At 37.8% G+C, this 18,968-nt stretch overlaps 1 protein-coding gene and 1 long non-coding RNA gene across 7 annotated transcripts in view; one reads left to right on the top strand and one right to left on the bottom strand.

Annotated features, from left to right (window-relative positions):
• Nucleotides 1-18,968, top strand: part of LOC111537442 — a 90,587-nt gene that overhangs the window by 38,464 nt on the left and 33,155 nt on the right. For all 6 annotated transcript variants that reach the window (XR_002729980.2, XR_002729981.2, XR_002729982.2 and 3 more), the window contains exons 3-4: nt 6,175-6,386; nt 7,343-7,480. This is a non-coding gene — a long non-coding RNA (uncharacterized LOC111537442). The remainder of the gene's footprint in view (nt 1-6,174; nt 6,387-7,342; nt 7,481-18,968) is intronic.
• On the bottom strand, nt 794-7,813 carry KRT25 (keratin 25). Its single transcript, XM_023204194.2, has 8 exons — nt 7,331-7,813; nt 6,875-6,957; nt 6,366-6,522; nt 3,921-4,082; nt 3,710-3,835; nt 3,143-3,360; nt 2,025-2,092; nt 794-1,174 (listed from the first exon to the last, which is right to left on the bottom strand). The coding sequence occupies exons 1-8, from the start codon at nt 7,757-7,759 to the stop codon at nt 1,065-1,067; spliced, it is 1,353 nt and encodes a 450-aa protein (XP_023059962.1). The 5' UTR covers nt 7,760-7,813; the 3' UTR covers nt 794-1,064.

Here is an 18,968-nt window from a genome sequence, read left to right on the forward strand (position 1 = left end):
CAGACAATACAAACAATTCAGGGATAATTACAACACACTTAAAAGACTCTTTTTTTTTCTGCTTTCTATTTTCACATAGAGGCTGAAACTCATTTTTTGAATAGATTATAATATAGATAATCCATCCATACAGTATAGAGGGTCAACTAAATATCTAGAGGTAATATCTGATCTGAGGAAATTATGTTCTTAATTAATCTATTTCCCTTTAGTAGAGGTAAATCTGATGGTCAAGAGAGTTATAAACATCAGCTCCAACTTTGTAGTAGAAGTGGATGGCTCTATTCCTATAACTTGGGTTCTAAACTAAAACTTTTGCTATAACCTCTATTACATTTGGAATACTGTTTAAAATATATATCCAAAAGGAAAATGAGATTGAGCATTAATCATTATAAATATTGAGTATTAAAAATATGTATTAGCATCTATCAAATGCTTATCCCATAAGTGCACTTTGCAATAACTTATTTCTTTAATCTTTACAATAACCATTTGAAAGAACTACTTTTATTATCCCCATTTACAGATGAAGAACCTGAAATATATACATTTTAGTTATTATTAAAGGGAATAGGCTTCTTAGTATGTCAAAGTATGGCAGATTGGGGATTTAAATAAAAGTACTTTTATTCTTTCTGAATTTGTCTCAGTTTGAATTATACGGTAAGCCTGATGAAAATCTATGAGGAAATCTATTATTTTAAAAGAGTTTTTATATAAATAAAAGCTGTTACGTGTTCACATATTTATATTGCACACATAAACATTCTAAAGACAATATCACCAATGATAACTTGCTAAAGAAGAGGTTTATTGAATACAAAGAATTGACAACAGATTTCTGTAGAATAATAAAATGAGTCATCATATTTGTGTGTGGCATTCTTCCAGATGAGTGGGGAGATGCTGTTATTGATTGCCCAGAAAGAGAAAATAACAGAAAGACAACAGGACAGACATTTTTCTTAGACATGCACATTTTTCTGGACAGATACATAATGCCTTTTCTTCTTAGGGGGTATGTGGCATACGTTCTCATACGTTCTCTGTTGCATCTCAAATTAATTGCTTTGAGATTTCTCTTCCAGGGAGTGAAGCCTGGTGGTAAGTATTTTGCTGCGTTGATCTACCTCCTCAAGAACTTTCTTAACCACTATGGCTTTGGCTGAGTCTGAAAATTAAAAATTAAAAGGAGATTTTATATAGTTAAAAATGAATATAGTATTTGCATATAGGATGAACTATGCACTAAACACAAATACTTAGACTCATTTTTGGTGAATAATTTTGATTATTTGGTTAGGAAAAAACACGGTGACATGTTATTTTGTTTAAAATTAGCACACATCACTGACATTAGATATCTAGCACATATGATGTCTACTACAAATCTTTATTGTGTGTATTCTTACCAAGCCATGGTAATATAAGAACAATCAAGCTATGCATTAAAAATGAAGTAGTTGGGTATATATACCCAAAGGAATAGAAAGCATTATACCATAAAGACACATGCATGTGAATGTTCATTGCAGCACTATTCACAATAGCAAGAACAAAGAATCAACCTAAATGCCCATCAGTGACAGAGTGGATAAAGCCATAAGCACCATGGAATATTATGCAGCCATGAAAAAGAAGAAGATCACGTCTTTTGCAGGAACATGGATGGAGCTGGAGGCTATCATTCTTAGCAAACTGACGCAGGAATAGAAAACCAAACACCACATGTTCTCACTTATAAGTGGGAGCTAAATGATAAGGACTTATGAACACAAAGAAGGAAACAACAGATACTTGGTTCTACTTGAGGGGGAAGGGTGGGAGGAGGAAGAAGAGCAGAGATGATAATTATTGGGTACTGGGCTTAATTCCTGGATGATCAAATAATATGTACAACAAACCTCCATATCATGTGTGTACCTATGTAACAAACCTTTGAATGTACTCCCAAACCTAAAATAAAAGTTGAGAAAATTTAAAAAGTAGGATAGCATGACAACAGATTTCATTTGAATTACCTTTGACTTGACTTCCCACATTTCCAGATCCATAATCTTTAGACTTGTAACCTCCAGACTTACAGGCTCTGTGAAAACATCACAAAAGAGGGTGATTTAGAGAGAACTCCATCAATTCTAGGTTCACCATATGGTTTTCTTTAGCTCTTTGGTAGTTTCAACTGTGTAACCCAGTATTTGATTTGTAGTGTTTACCGATTTCTGTAGAGGTATGAATACCTTCTCCATTGCTGATATCAACTTACCAAGTGACATCACTAAGTGAGGAGTTAGGAAGAGACGTGCAGAAGAGGCTGTCATGAGATGCTAACAGCAGTTCTGGCATGCCACTGGATGTATTTATACAACTTAGGTTGAAATTCTCCCTTTTAAGTTTTGAAGGTTTGTGAACTGTGACAAATGTATATAGCTGTGTAATGATTTACATGTGGAAGCATCACTCTAGTCAATGAGGGAGGGTTTGATGATAGATGGGGAGGAGTGGTGTAGATCGCTTCAGCAGTTAGACAATTACAAGATATTTTTTCTAAGTGCGGTTTTCTCTGAGATTGTAATGTTTTTGTTCTGCTTCAGTGTTAAGAAGTGATTTTTTTCCTGTATGATTCCTTTTATATTAACATCAAGAATGGATAAAATAGTAACTGCCAAGGGAAGTGGGGCACAGAAGAACTTTTTGGGGCGATGAAATGCTCTTCGTTGTGAATTCAGGAAGCTTCCCCCTCCTAACAACCCTGAGCTCTAGACTCCCAGACTTGTGCCCATGGGACTTTATCAGTGCTATGAAGACAGGATTCTGTGCGTGATGAGCTCCAGAAACCATTTCCAGAGTCAGAATCCTGGTCCACGTATTGAAACTCCAATTAGCTTCCCATTTATTCTTTTCACTCTAGAAGTGATATTTTCAATGTTCATACCTTAAACTTGGTGCCTGCTGCATATTGGTTTGTTAAGATGTTAATTTGTATTTTGGCAGTCGAGTGTGTATTATATTTAATATTTAGTATTCATGATAATAAATGTATGCAGCCAAATTATGTCCACTTTCCAGTGGAAAGTGGGATCTAACTTGCAAGCAGATTTCAGGATATTACGCCATCCATGCAAATTGTTTTACCTACCCATCATCTCCTCCTATAAGGAGACAGTAGGTCTCAATTTCTTTTTCCAGGTGGAGCTTGATGTCCAGGAGCTGCTCATACTCGAGCTTCTGGCCCTCGGTCTCAGTTCTGACCTGGTGCAGCTGCTCCTCCAGGGCCCCGATCTGAGCCTGGATCTGCGCCAGCTGCGCACAGTAGTTGCTCTCGGTCTCTGTCAAGGAGCACTCCAGGGAGTGTTTCTGTCAGGAAGCAATAAAGAGAACCTGAGATGGATATGCAGATATGCAGGGATTTGTTTGATATATGATTTTCTCCTGTTGTTAACTTTATGTATAATTGTTTTAGATTTCACATGGACACATAGTTAAGACTGTGATACTGCCTGAAAAATGAGCAAATCCTTCTTTTTGGTAGAATAGACCTAAAGACATTCAAGTTTTAGCTGTCAGCTACACAATCCTATTCTCTGCTTATGTTTTAAGACAATTATAAAAATATATATTTCAATATTGTTAAGGTTTTTAAAACCAGCTGGCAAGTATCTAACATGATGCCCTGGGGGATGGTAAAAAATTGTTCTTTTCATACCGTGGCTAAGAGAGACTGAAGTTCAATCTCCAGGGTTTGAAGAGTGCGCTTCATTTCAGTCAGCTCGTTCCGGGCTGAGGTTGTGGCTCCGACATCCTCAGAAATCTGCTGCTGCAGGGAGGCGCTCTGAAATGCCATAAGTGAAGGAGCAAATCTTAGTTTCGTGAATATCAGTAACATGCAAAGGGATTGTTTTCCGGAGGAGAGTCACCTTCTCGTTGAACCAGGCCTCCGCATCCCTGCGGTTCTGCTCTGCAAGAGCTTCGTACTCAGCTCTCATGTTGTTCAGAAGAACTGTGAGGTCCACCCCGGGGGCTGCGTTCATCTCCACGTTCACGTTGCCTCCAGCTGCGCACTGCAGAACTTGCATTTCCTAGAGGCAGAAAAGTGTTCAGCTCAACTCTGCAGGGATCTCATGGAAGGTCTAGAAGCTTAGCTTTGGAAGGGCACTTAGAGTTTGTCTGGTTTTCCCCAGGCTGTGCATTGACCCCCTCCCACCACATTTGATATTTCCTGTCCTGTTGACCTAATTCTCAAAGACGGTGAACTCACTACCTCATGAACTAGCCTGTTTCATTCTGGAAGAGTTTTAATTGTTGCAGAGTTCTATATTATAGTGAGTCAAACTCCTGTTCTTATAACTTAAACTCATCAGTTCCAGTTCTACTACTCAGAATGAGTCTTAATTCCTTTTCCAAATGAAAGTTTTAAACATTTAAAATGAATGGTCCTCCATTGCTTATTCTATTCTCCACCTTTGTGGACTGCTCTTCATTTCACTAGAGGCCAGCTTTGATGCAGTCTTAACTCAGCTACACCCTGAACACAGCCATGAACATGGTTGAAGGGCTGAGTTTGAATAATTCTGAACAACTGAAATGATGATAAGTAAATAAATTGTGTGAGTGTGTGTGTGTGTGTGCGTGTGCACCCCTCAGGGAAGAACATCATCCTCTAAAGAATCGCAGCTGTCTATTAAGTCTATACAGGGACATATATACAGTATCATGTTGGACTTTGGAGTCACACAAATCTCTCTGTAAATTTTGGTTCTGCCCTATAGTGCCTGGTGGGTTTGGGAAAGTTGCTTAACCTCTTTAAGTTTCTATTTGCTTACCTGAAAATTGAGGATAATTAAATATCCTTCCTGAGTTGTTAAAAGAAATCAAAGAATTAATAATAATAATGACTCTGTGATACTACCTTGCACATGAATGCTAAATGAATGCTGGTTATTATAATTATTATCATCACGGAAGCTGGAATTTATTTTGCAGCCAAAGTCTACATGTTACCTTGTCTGAACTGCAAGCTGTTAGAATGTGTGAGTCAGTTCTAAGATTGTGAATGGCATCGCTTCTCAGCCTTTTGTCTAAGATCAAGTGAAGATTGTGAATGGCAGGCATCACAGCGAAGACTGTGTGTACTGGAATACCACCCATCAACTTCTGTCTGCTGCAGAAACTCTCCTCCTCATTCATGAATTGGTCTTAATGATGGTAACTAAGGCTTTCATTCCTTCCTGCAGTGAGCCCCTCAGCTAATCCAGGCTTCTTTCCTCCTGGTTGACCCTATGTCTTCCCGATCTACAGATGTGGCTTTTACTTCTGAGGATTTAGTGAAAACTTCCTGGTTCAAGCATAAAAAGAAAAAGATTATATATATATACATTTATAAACTATATATATTTATATATTATATATATATATATATATTTGCCTGTGTGTGTGTGTGTGTGTGTGTGTATATATATATGTAGGGTTGCCTGTGAGGCATTACAAAAATAAAAAATCAATTGCTTTTAATTCATCAAAAATTGATTAAACACCATGGGCTATAACTATATTTGAATCCACATAGGCAAATCAATGTTATTCAAGTAGTTTTATTTATAAGACAGCTTCATGACTAATCAAGTAGGATTCTTAGCTTGATCTTCTGTTTTAAGCATTTGGCTTGAACATAGAAAGAAGTCTTTTGGCTATTTAAAATATCAAATTTATTTTCAAAGGATAAAGATTTTTCCCTTTTGGAAAACAGCACCTCTGAAAGCAATCCTAAGGATGTAATTGCTGCAATATAAAATTTGGAACTTAACTTCCAACAGTGACTGCTTCGGAAGTTTATGATTAAGTATAAATTCTGGTGTAATAGCTTAATTTCATTCTCATTATTTTTACAGCCATACCTATAAAGAATATGTACTAGTGTTAAGTTTGTATACTTAATGTATGTATGAAGTAAATGTTTCAGTGTTTTAAATCTGCCACTGTCATAGAGAAATTTAGATCTAGTTTTCCAGTTTAAGGATGTCCTTAAAGTATGTTTATTTTATATTTATTTTATCTAATTCGATGTAATCTCCTAAGTAGATCATTTTAACTTAGCTATAATTACATAGCCAAACACTGCTCTTATAACCCTGATTGGTCTGGAAAACATGATTCCTTTATTTTTTCCCATAGGAAACTTGATGAGAGAGCAAGGGTGAATCTGTACAAAGAATTTGACTCTTGAAGAGACAGCTCAGCCCTCATGTCTGTCTGACAATGTGTCTTCAGCACCAACTTTTTATATGAGAGGTTATGTACATTATCTCCTGTCAGGTGCACAGTGTCTGCAAAAGGATAGCAAAATGTAGATGACCAGCTCTTACCTCTTTATGGTTCTTTTTGAGGTAAGTCATCTCCTCACTCAGGGTTTCGTACTGAATCTCCAGATCTGTTCTGCACAGGGTTATTTCATCCAAAACTCTTCGTAACCCATTGACATCAGCCTCTACACTCTGGTGAAGAGCCAGCTCATTTTCATACCTTAAAGAGTGTTAATGATTTCCTAATTTGTCACATGGTTGGAGACATAGTCACTGATCAATGACAAATGCTAGAATTCCAGAATTTTGAAGATTTGGCCACAAGAGGCATTTTCAAAACTTGCTGCATAATAATAATTATTATTGTTTCTACTTTGCAGTATTTGACAGAAAAAGAACTAGTTTTAATAGCAGTTCACGCTTTGTATTTAATAATCAAAGCATAAAAAAGTAATAACATCCTGTTTATGTGAAATTCAAGTGTTTTATAGTTTTGGAATAAGAGTTGCAAATTTGATGTAATGGTTTGCATGAATTGCCATGAATTCATTTCACTCTGGCAGTCTACTTACTTGAGTCTGAAATCATCGGCTGTAAGCCTGGCATTATCGATCTGCAGAACAGCATTAGCGTTGCTGGTGGTGGAAGCGATGATCTAGAAATGGGAATTTGACTTTTATCATGAAGTAAACGAACTGAATCTACTTAATGCTTATTTCCAGTGCTAAACTGGAATTCTCTTTAAGAAATCACAAGTAGGTGGGCGTGGTGGAAGGCGCCTGTAATCCCAGCTACTTGGGAGGCTGAGGCAGGAGAATCTCTTGAACCCAGGAGGTGGAGGTTGCAGTGAGCTGAGATTCTGCCATTGCACTCCAGCCTGGGCAACAAGAGCAAAACTCCTTCTCAAAAAAAAAAAAAAAACCAAAAAATCACAAGTAGGAATGATAAATGTTTTTAGAATTTAATAAAGGAAAACACAATTTAGAAATAAAGGTACATGAAAATGATAGTGAAGTATGATTTCTTACCTGGTTTTTAAGGTCATCAATTATCGGGAAATATCTGCTATAGTCATGATCAAGACCACGGCAAGAGCCGGGCCCAAATTTCTCATACCAGCCCTTGATCTTCTGCTCCAGGTCAGCGTTGGCCTCCTCCAGAGCACGCACGTTGTCCAGGTAGGATGCCAGGCGGTCATTGAGGTTCTGCATGGTCACTTTCTCATTGCCAGAAAGGAGCCCCCCCTCATTCACAGTGAAGCCAGCACAGGGATTGCCTCCCGCTGCGTTTCCTCCGGATGAGCTGCCTCCGAAGGCACAAGAGAAGTTACTTCCAATCCCCGAAATGCCACAAGCATTTCCAGCCCCAAAACTGGTTCCCCCACCAGAGAGTCTGAGTGATCCTGTGGTGGGACGAGGACAGGACCTCCTGGATGCACTGGAAAGTCGAAGAGACATGGTATCAGGGCAAACGCGTTGCAGAGCTGTATTCGTGAAAGCTAGAATGGAGTCCCTTCTTGTCTAAATGGTTCTGTTTGCCTTTTTATAGGCAAGTCCCAAGTGTGTTCTGAATGAAATTCTGCCTACATAGAGTAAAACATGGCTTGCCAGTCTCAGCAAGTTGGCATAATTGGGTGATTTTTTCTAATTAGTAACTCACTTTGCTGGGCTCATTCCTGTAGGAGGGCAGTTGCCCTCAGGTTGGTGGTAATCTGAGAAATGGGTCTGGGTGGAGCAATGTCAGGTTCATTATTACATTTTTAAATGTTGGGTGAGTCATTCTTCACTTCCATCCTTAGAAGATAAACCTCATCAGCTCATTACTGAATAGAAATTTGGCATCATGGTTTTGGGCTATTATGCCAAGGCAGGCTGTGATGTTTCTGAGACTTTTTCTGCTTTTATTTTCACAAGTTTTTCTACATAAGTAGAGAATAGAACTGTAATCATTATTTCCCCAACCTAGTTCTTCAACCAATAGGTTTTTGTTTTTATTTTTAAATTCCTCTTCCCACTGTTTCCCATGGGAAGTTAACTTCCATTCTGGCTGACACGAGCATCACATTTTGTTGACACTTATGACTGGGGAGAGTTGCCTTATCTTATCCATTTTGGTAATTAGGAGCACACCCCTAATTGGTGTTATGTTTTGTGGGCGTTTGGAAAGACATTAACTTATTTCCTGACCCTGCAAAATCTGAAGCAAACCTGGAAGGAACTATTTCTTCTGTCTTAATTTACTGTGGTTTAGCTCAGGTGAAAGTCATCAGTAAGGTATTTAGTGGGTGGGAATTCACATATATTTACTAAAAACTTTACCTATTATGGAAATATAAAATATTGACAAATAAGTCCGGGCATGTGGCTCACGCCTGTAATCCCAACACTTTGGGAGGCTGAGGCAAGTGGATCACTTGAGGTCAGGCATTTGAGATCAGCCTCACCAACATGGTGAAACCCCGTCTCTACTAAAAATACAAAAATTGGCCAGGCATCATGGTGAGGTGCCTGTAATCCCAGCTACTCAGGAGGCTGAGGCAAGAGAATCTATTGAACTTGGGAGGCAGAGGTTACAGTGAGCTGAGACTGTGTCACTGCACTCCTCCAGCTGGGGTGACAGAATGAGACTTTGTCTCAAAATTTTTTTTTGACAAATAAAAATTGTATATATTAATGGTGCACAACATGATTTTTTAATATATGAATATATTGTGTAATGACCAAATCAAGCTAATTAACATATCTATTATCTCACATACCTATTTTGTGGTAAGAACATTTAAAATCCAGTTTCTTATTGTTATTAACTATAGTCACCATATTGTATAATAGTTATCCTGAACTTATTCCTCCTACTTAAATGAAATTTTGTATTCTTTGACCAAAATTTCCCTAGCGCACTTCCCTGATGATTAGTGATGTTGAGCACCTTTTCATAAACCTATTGGCTATTTATATGTCTTTTGAGAAATGTCTTCTTTTTTTTTTTTTGAGACGGAGTCTCACTCTGTCGCCCAGGCTGGAGCCTGCAGTGGTGCGATCTGGGCTCACTGCAAGCTCTGCCTCCCGGGTTCACGCCATTCTCCTGCCTCAGCTTCCCAAGTAGTTGGGACTACAGGCGCCTGCCACCAAGCCCGGCTACTTTCTTTTTGTATTTTTAGTAGAGACGGGGTTTCACTGTGTTAGCCAGGATGGTCTTGATCTCCTGACCTTGTGATCCACCCGCCTCGGCCTCCCAAAGTGCTGGGATTACAGGCGTGAGCCACTGCACCCAGCCGAGAAATGTCTTTTTAATCACATTCTTTTCTTGTTATGGAGTTGCTTGAATTACTTATATATTTTGGATATTAAGCCTTGATCAGATGTATGGTTCACAGCATTTCATCCAACAGGTTCATCCGTGTTGTCACAAATGACAGAATTTCCCTTTGTAAAGGCTGAATAGTATTCCGTTGGGTATATATACTGTATTTTCTCTATTACTTCATTTATTGATGGATGTTTAAGTTGAATCCCTATCTTGGCTATTGTGAATCATGCTATAATGTGCATGGAATGCAGATATCTCCTTGACATACTGATTTCATTTCCTTTAAATACTCAGTAGTGGGATTTTTGGGTCACATGGTAGTTCCACTTTTAATTTTTTGAGGAATCGCTATACTGCTTTCCATAATGGCTGCATTGATTTACATTTCCACTAACAGTGTACAAGGATTTTCTTTCTCCACTTTCTTACTAACACTTGTTATTTCTTGCCATTTTCATGATAGCCATTCTAGCAGGTGTGAGGTGATATCTCAGTGTGTTTTTCATTTGCATTTCATTCATGATTAGTAGTGTTGAGCATTTTTTCCATATACCTGTTGGCCATTTATATGTCTTCTTTTAAGAAATACCTTTTAAATTGGATTGTTTTTGTTATTGTTGTTGAGTTGCTTGAGTTTCTTATATATTTTGGATATTAGTCCTGTGTCACATGTGTGCTTCACAATATTTTCTCCCAATCCGAAAGTTATCTCTTCATTCTGTTAATTATTTTGTTTGCTATGTAGAAGCTTTTTAGTTTAATGTAATCCCATTTATGTATTTTTTCTTTTGTTGCCTGTGTATTTAGGGTCATATAAAAAATTTTTTGCCCAGACTAATGTCAAGAAGTTTTCCCCCTGTGTTTTCTTCTAGTAGTTTTACAGTTTCATGTGTTATGCTTACCTGCTTAATACATTTTGAGTGGATTCTTGTATATAGGGTGAGATAAAGGCCCAATTTCATTTCTCTGAAATATAGCTTCCCCAGCACCATTTACTAAAAATACTGTTCTTTCCCCATTTTGTGTTCCTGGCACCTTTGTTTGAAATTCATTTTGCTGTAAGTGCATAGATTTATTTCTGGACTCTTTATTCTGTCTCATTGATCTATATGTCACTTTTTGTGCCAGTGTGGTGATGTTTTGATTACTATAGATTTGTAGTAGATTTTGAGATCAGATAGTGTGATGCTTCCAACTGTTCTTTTTGCTCAAGATTGCTTTGGCTATTCAGGATCTTTTGTGGTTCTATATGAATTTTAGAATTCATGTTTTTTTCTCTTTTTGTGAAAATGCCATTGGAATTTTGATAGGAATTACATTGAATCTGTATATCACTTTGGGTAATATAAACATTTTAACAATATTAATTCTTCCAATCAATGAACATGGTGTATCTTTCCATTTATTTTTGTCCTCATCAATTTATTTTGTCAATGTTTTACAGTTTCACCTATTTCTCTTCTGGTCCTTGGTATTTTCTCCTTCTACCAACTTTGGGCTTAGGTTGTTCTTCTTTTTTTCTAGTTCCTTCATGTGTAATGGTAGGTTATTTCTTTTTTTTTAATGTAGGCATTTATTGTTATAAACTGCCCTCTTAAAACTGCTTCTGCTATATCCCATAAATTTTGTCATATGTCTCCATCTTCATTTGTCTCTAGATAGTTTTTGATTTCCCTTTTGATGTCTTCTTTGTTCCACTGGTTGTTCAGGAACATATTGTTTAATTTTCACATATTTGTGAACTTTCCAAATTTCTTCCTGTTATTGATTTCTAATTTCATACTATTGTGGAGAAAAAATACTTGATGTAATTTTAATCTGAAGTTTGTTAAGACCTGTTTGTGACTTAACATACAATCTGTCATGGAGACTGTTCTGTGTGTGCTTGAGAAGAATGTGTATTCTGCTCTTGTTTGATACAATGTTCTATATACGTCCATTAGGTCCACTTGGTCTAAAGTGTACTTTAAGTCTAATCTTTCCTTACTAATTTTCTGTCTGGATGATTGATCCAACAATAGAAGTCCCCTACTATTGTTGTATTGTTGTCTATTGCTCCCTTCATATCTGTTAATAATTGCTTTATAAAGGTGCTCTGATGTTGGGTGCATATTTATTTACAATTGTTATATCCTCTTGATGAATTGTCTTCTTTATCATTACATAATGACTTTCTTTCTTTTTATAGTTTTTGACTTAAAGTCTATTTTTCTCTGCTATAGATATAGGTACCTTTGCTCTTTTTTGTTTCTATTTGCATGGAATATCTTTTTCCATCCCTCACTTTTAGTCTATGTGTGTCCTTAAAGCTGAAGTGAGTCTCTTGTAGACAGCATATAGATTTTGTGTATGTGTGTGTGTTTGTTTGCCTTTTTAATACCCTTAGCTATTCTGTGTCATTTGATTGGAGAATGTAATCCATTTATATTCAAGGTAATTATTGATAGGTAAGGACTTACTACTGCCATTTTGTTGTTTTCCAGTTGTTTTGTAGATCCTTTGTTTCTTTTTTCCTCTCTTGCTGTCTGCCTTTGTGATTTGACAACTTTCTGTAGTGGTATGCTTTGATTCCTTTCTCTTTCTTTTTTTGTGTATCTACTATAGAATTTTGCTTTGTGGTTATCATGAGACTTACACTGAACATGTTAGAACAGGTTATTTTAAGCTGATAACTTCAATTGCATTCAAAAAATTTACAGTTTTACTATTCCTCCATCTAATTTTTTGATGTCACAATTTATATCTTTTTATATGTATATTCCTTAACAAATTATTGTACCTACAGTTAGTTTTAATAGTTTGGTCTTTTAACCTTTATACCAGATATAAGTGATTTGTACACCACCATTACAGTAGTATATTCTGAATTTGTATATTTACCTTTAACAGTGAGGTTTTTTTTACTTTCATATGTTTTCATGGTGTTAATTAGAGTTCCTTTGTTTCAACTCATTGACGTATCTTTATCATTTCTTATAAGAGAGGCAATGAACTCCCTGAGCTTTTGTTTGTCTGGGAATATCTCCTTAATTTCTGAAGCATGGACTTTTCTGGGTATGATATTCTTGGTTGGCAGGTTTTTTTCTTTCAGCACTTGAATGTATTATCCTACTCTCCTGACTTGCAAAGTTTCTGTTGAGAAGTCTGTTGATAGCCTCATAGGGGTTCCATTGTGTGTAATGAGTCTCTTATCTCTTGCTGCTTTTAAGATTCTCTCTGTCTTTTGACAATTTTAAAAAAATTTTACTTTAAGTTCTGGGATACATGTGCAGAGCGTGCAGGTTTGTTACATACGTATACATGTGCCATGGTGGTTTGCTGCACCTATCAACCTGTCATCTAGGTTTTAAGCCCTGCATGAATTAATGTGCCTCATAGTGATTGTTTTTGGGTTGATCTTGCTTGGGATCCTTTGAATTTCATGAATCTATATGTCCATATCCCTCCCAAGATTTGGGATGTATTTCTTTACATAAGCTTTCTTTCCTTTTCTCTCTCTCTTTCCTCCTTCTGAAACCCTCATAATGTATATATTTGTATGCTTGGTGGGATAGAATACATCCTTTATGCCTTCTTTACTCTTTTTTATTATTTAAACATTTTCATTCCTCTAATTGGGTAATTTAAAATGCCCTGTCTTTGAGTTTGCTAATTCTTTCTTCTGCATGATAGAGCCTGCTTTTGAAGCTTTCTACTGAATTTTTCAGTTTTGTCATTGTATTCTTCAGGTCCAGGATTTCTGTTTGTTTTATTTATGGTTTCTATTTTTAAAATTAAACTTCTCATCTTGTTTATGCATTGTTTTTCTAATTTCATTTAGTTATTTATCTACATCTTTTGCATCTTATTAAGCTTCTTTAAGATAATCATTTTGAATTTTCTTTCAGGCAATTTGTAGATCTCCCTTTCTTTGGGTTCGGTTACCGGAGCCTTATTAGTTTCCTTTGGAGGTGTCATTCTTGCCTCATTCTTCATATTATTCATGGAGTCTTGCATTGGTATCTGTGCATTTGAAGGTACAATACCTCTTACTCTGTCACCCAGGCTGGAGTGCAGTGGTATGATCTCAGCTCACTGCAATCTCTGGTTCCCAGGCTCAAGTGATCCTTCCACCTCAGCCTCCTGAGTAACTGGAATGACAGGCATGTGCCATCATGCCCAGCTAATTTTTATATGTTTCGTGGAGATGGGGTTTTGCCATATTACCCAGGCTGGTCTTGAACTCCTGAGCTCAAGCCATCCACCTACCTCAGCCTCCCAAAGTGCTGGGATTAAAGGTAAAAGCCACCACACCTGGCCTTCTTTAAATCTTTATAGACTATTTTTGGCAGTTTAAGGCCTTCTTCTATTAGGTTCCTGTGCTGATGGGATTGTGGTCAAATGGGGTTGGAGCTGGATCACATGGCTATTGCTGAGTCCACAGTGGGGTCTATAGTTGGCAGGTCTGTTACCAGGGGCTCTAGTAGCTGTGGATTCTGTGTAATCTCTGGGTTGACTGTACTGTCTGTAGAACCTTAGTCCATAGAGCTGGCACTGGAATGAGAGTCCATTTCAAGATCTGTAGATGATGGGCCTGTTACCAGGTGTGTGAGTGGGTGTGGCTTCTTCTGTGTCTCTGGAAAGTTTCCCTGTGGATCACTAAGTGAGACCCTGGGTATGTAGTGCTGCTCAAGTCCATGGCTGACACGAGTTAGAACTGAGTTTTGGGGCTGCTTTAGAGCCTGTAGCTGAGACTGAGCTCTTCAGACCTGTCTTTGGGGTCACAGATGGGTATGTTTTCTGATGGGTCCCTGGGCAGGCAGGCTTGCTCTCAGACCACAGTTGATAGAGGCTGGTGCTGAATTACAAGGCCATTTCAAGATCCACAGCGGGACCAAGGTCAGTGGGTTAGATTATAGGAGCACTGATGAGCATGTCTATCTCCAGGTCTCATGTGGGCAGCACTACTCTCAAGCCACAGATGAGAGGGGCTGGGACTGCTTTTCAGGGCCATTTCAGGATCTTCTGTGGGACCCAGGTCAGCTGGGCTGCCTGTGGATCTCAGATGAGAGTGCCTCCCTCTGGATTCCTGGGCAGGTAGAACTTCTCTCTGGCCACAGCTGAGAAGGGCTAGGGCCCAGATTCAGGTTTGTTTTAGGGATGCTGTAAAATTGAGATTGGTAAGCCTGTCCTGAGGACACAGAAGGGTGTTTCTCCCAACAGGTCTCTGACAAGGCAGAAGTGCCTAGTCTGCAGCTGAGAGGGACTGGAGTTGAGACTTAGAGCTATTTAGGGATCTGTTGTGGGACCAAGATTGGCAAGCCTGCTCTGCACACTCAGATGGACATATCTCCCTGTGGGTCCTTGTGGAAGCAGGACTCATCTCATGCTGTAGCTGACAGGGGCAGGGGATGAGTTAGAGGATATTTTTAGGATGTATAGCTGAGACAGAGGTTGATGGGCCTGTCTTCTGATGTACTAGTGTGCATGACTTCTCTTTGACAAATGGTTTTGGCAGCAGGACCAACACAAAATGGGGTTGTAGCCAAGCTTGCAAGGATATGGGGCAGTTTCTAGGTCTGGAGATGGGACCATGATCAGTAAGTGCCAACTGGGTGTGGGTCTATCCTGTAAAAATGATACTCCTAGGTCTTGGGCTCTACCAGGGCTGTATAAACTCCTACCTGAATCCTAAGGCTCCTATAAAGGTACTTTTGTCTGTTGATGACTCTTACAAAATTATTGTTGCTTTGGGGCATATGAGCGGGGGATCTCCTATTCCACCATCTTGCTAATGTCATTTCTGTTTTATGACTCTTTTAAATACGTAGATCCATGGATCATTTAGAAGTATGTCATTTAATTTTTGGGTGTCGAGAGATTTTTCTTTTCACCTTGTATTATTAATTTCTGATTTGATTCCATTATGACCAGAGAACATATTCTGTATAATTTCAATTCTTATAAATTTTTAAAGGTTTATTATATGACCTAAGACATGGTCTATGTTTCATTGGTGCGTGAGAAGAATGTGTTTTCTGCTCTTATTGAGTGCAGTGTTCTATAAATGTCAATTAAATTCTGTGGTTTGATGGTGTTGTTCAGTTCTTCTATTCATCATCATTAATTTTCTGTCTAGTAGTTCTATCAATTGCTGAGAATTGGGCATTGAATTTCCCAACTGTAATTTTGGATTTGCCTCTTTCTTCTTTCTACTCCATTCCTTTTTGCCTCATGTGTTTGAAAGCTTAGTGGTTTAGTGTATTTAGAGTTGCTGTATCTTCTTAAGGACCTCTTTATTATTATATAATATCACTTTTTGTCTCTAGTAACATTCTTTGCTTTAAAGTCCACTTTGAAATTAATTCAGTCACTCCTGATTTTTTTATTAATGTTTGCATAATATAGCTTTTTCTATCCTTTTACTTTCAGCCTACCTGTGTCACTATGTTTGAAGTGAATTTCTTGTAGATAGCATATTGTTGGGTTGTGTCCTAGAGAGATGCATGCAGCCATGTACTAGGTAACATGTAAGGGATATTTATAGTAGTAGTATTCATAATAGTTTCAAATTGTAAACCATTCCAGAATAGAATGCATAACATTGTGGCAAATATTTTAAAAGTGCTGCCAATCTGGTGGGTGTGTAATAGTATTTCATGTGGTTTTAATTTGTATTTTTTCTGGTTAATATGGGGTTGAGCACTTTTTAGAAATTTAATGACAATTTGGAATTTCTGTCAGCATATTGAAGATATTGTTCTATTGTCTCCTGCCTTCCATTGTTCCTGTTGAGAAGTCACTGTGCATTCTCACTGTCACTCATTTGGAAGTAATCATTATTTTCCCATATGGCTGATTTTTAAGATCTTTTGTTTGTGATTTTGTGGTTTTATTATGATTTTTCTACATGTGGGTTTCTTTTTAGCTTGTCTTTAGTTTCACAATTGGTAGCTCACAATTAAGGATGTCCCATAAAAGTTTTTGGGACTTGTCAAGTGTTGGTGACAGCTTTTCACTTTTTACATTTTTTTTTGCTAATACTATCTTTTTGGAAACAAAGCTGAGCACTTGAACTTTCCAGCCTTCATTTCAAGAAGTATGGTTGATTCATCAATAGCATGTACTTTGGAGTCATGAGTTATGCTTGTATTAAGTGCAAATCAGTCTTATGTAGATAGGCAAATCTATTTAAGTAGAAAGAGTGGATATAGAAAAATGGAAGTTAGCCCAGTTGTTCTTGGAAAGAATAGGACCTCTGTTGGGAATAAGAAAGAGTGAATATTACTGGCGGCACAAGAGAAAGAGAGTCAACACTGTGTTTGTAAAACAGTGAGTTAAGCAAGTGTCTTGAGAGAGCTGATAATGTGATTTTACTCCTTTAATTCCTGGGGGATAGAGCCTCTGAGTGACCCTACCAGTCAGAATGAGAGAGTAATGAAGCCTAGTGATGGAAACTGTAGCAGAAGGGAGGGGGCATCCAGTAACCAGGACTTAATAAATGTGGAGACAGAGAAGGGAGGTGCTGGGAGAGGAGCTGGAGGTGGGTAACTAGCAGATAAGAAAAGACTGTGCACGTACTGCAGGCATGCTGTAGGCTTTCTGTAGGGATGCTGTAGGTATCTGTAGGCATAATGTAGATATACTGCAGGCATACTGTAGGCATCTTTCAGCATACTGTAGGCATACTGTAGGGGTGCTATACACTGTAGAATGCAGTAGGCATACTGTAGGCATAGATACTTGAGGGATTTGTAGTCATGTTACAAGCATGCTTGTTTCATGTTACAAGCAGGCCACTGCACTGAAAGCCATACTCCTGGCTTTCATTGTATCATTGATAGTCATGCACATAAAAGTCTGCCTGATTGTGGTCCCTCTTGGGTGGCAATGGAATCTTAGTGTGAAAACAGTGAATTCCTATGCTTATTTTTGTTCTGTTCAATGGAACTCAAATCACCATGGCAGAGAAGGAGATCTGGATTTGCATCTAAGCCCCGGTAAACATCAGCTGTGTAGCCCTGGAGAAATTCCTTAATCTCTGAGAATCTGCTTTCCTCATATATAACATAAAGATGATAAAACACCTACCTCATAAGCATTTATGAAAATTAAATTGGTTAATGCATGTAAAGTGAGTTAAAACACACTCAGTAAATTTAAGATATTGTCACTATAGTTCTGCAATTGAAAGTGCTTGTAAACAGACTTAATCTAACTCCATACCATTGAAATATGGCCTTTGTCATCATGGTTGGCACCATTCATCACAGGAAGACCCTGACAAAGGTAACTTTCAGCTGTATCTACCTCTCCAGAAAGAATCATTAGGCTAAGATCAACTACCTTATGTGGAAGCAGGAAATAATGGTGACCAAGCTTATATTTGAGACTTGTAGAATGCAACCTCACAGGGTTTAGCACCCTGAAATGGTGCTGTTCAGTCTTCATGGGCCATTTTGAATCCCACATCATCTATATGCCAGTTGATTAAAACCCTTCAATGATGCTCTGCCATACAAGTTGGAAATCTAGGTGGTTATAGAGGTCACTGCCTCATTCCACCCCAGCTGAAAAAAACCTCTTTAGCCTAGAACTTTGCTGCTTTCCAATCCCAGCGGCACTTTCCAAAATAATTTAGTAAGGATGTCAGGCAGAATTTTGTGTGCAGGAGAATATGAGCAAGATTTAGAATTACCCCAGGCTTGAGTTCTAAATTTGCTTAGTCATCACCATGGTAGGGGCAGAGAGATGCATGTGCTGGAAAATGGAAAAATAGCTTTCCAGGTTCAGATTTTACAACAAACATTTGCTGATCACCCAGGAGAGGTATTGTAAGGGTAAACAAGTCCTAGTGATCAGTGGATATTATCTCCTTATTTTATGTCCATAGACGCTCAAACCTAAAAAGATCGAGTTATTTACATAGTTAACCAGGGACAGATTTGGGATCAGACATTAAAGTGCTAGTGCTCTTGACACCTTATTCTGTTATTCATTGAGATAACTGTGACTATGAAATGGAACACATTATTTTATTAGCAGGTCCTTAGTATTGCCACATTGGGATCAACTTTAGAAATTAAAAAGAACCAGATATTAAAAAATAACTTGCAACAGAAGAATTTTTAATGAAATGTCAAAAAAGACCCCCAAAATAAAAACAAAAATTAGGGACAGAGCAGGATTTTTCTTCTCTGGAAAAGGATTACATGCATAGAACATGAGAAAAGGAAGAGAAGGAGAACAAATTCTAGCCCTTTTATCTTTAAGAACAGAAATGAATAATTTCCTTAGGTTATTTAATCAGTAGGACTTTTGCAAAGGCAGGCTTTCTTTCTTTCTTTCTTTCTTTCTTTCTTTCTTTCTTTCTTTCTT

The sequence above is a fragment of the Piliocolobus tephrosceles genome, chromosome 16 (assembly GCF_002776525.5).
Source record: "Piliocolobus tephrosceles isolate RC106 chromosome 16, ASM277652v3, whole genome shotgun sequence".
In the NCBI taxonomy this organism is placed as follows: Eukaryota; Metazoa; Chordata; class Mammalia; order Primates; family Cercopithecidae; genus Piliocolobus; species Piliocolobus tephrosceles.

What these genes read in the sequence shown, in the direction of transcription:
- KRT25 (XM_023204194.2), bottom strand. Translation starts at nt 7,759, where the DNA reads ATGTCTCTTCGACTTTCCAGTGCATCCAGGAGGTCCTGTCCTCGTCCC. An exon ending in GCCGATGATTTCAGACTCAA is followed by an intron (nt 6,523 to 6,874) that starts GTAAGTAGACTG and finishes ACACTCTTTAAG; the next exon opens with GTATGAAAATGAGCTGGCTC. An exon ending in TGTGGGAAGTCAAGTCAAAG is followed by an intron (nt 1,175 to 2,024) that starts GTAATTCAAATG and finishes TTTAATTTTCAG; the next exon opens with ACTCAGCCAAAGCCATAGTG.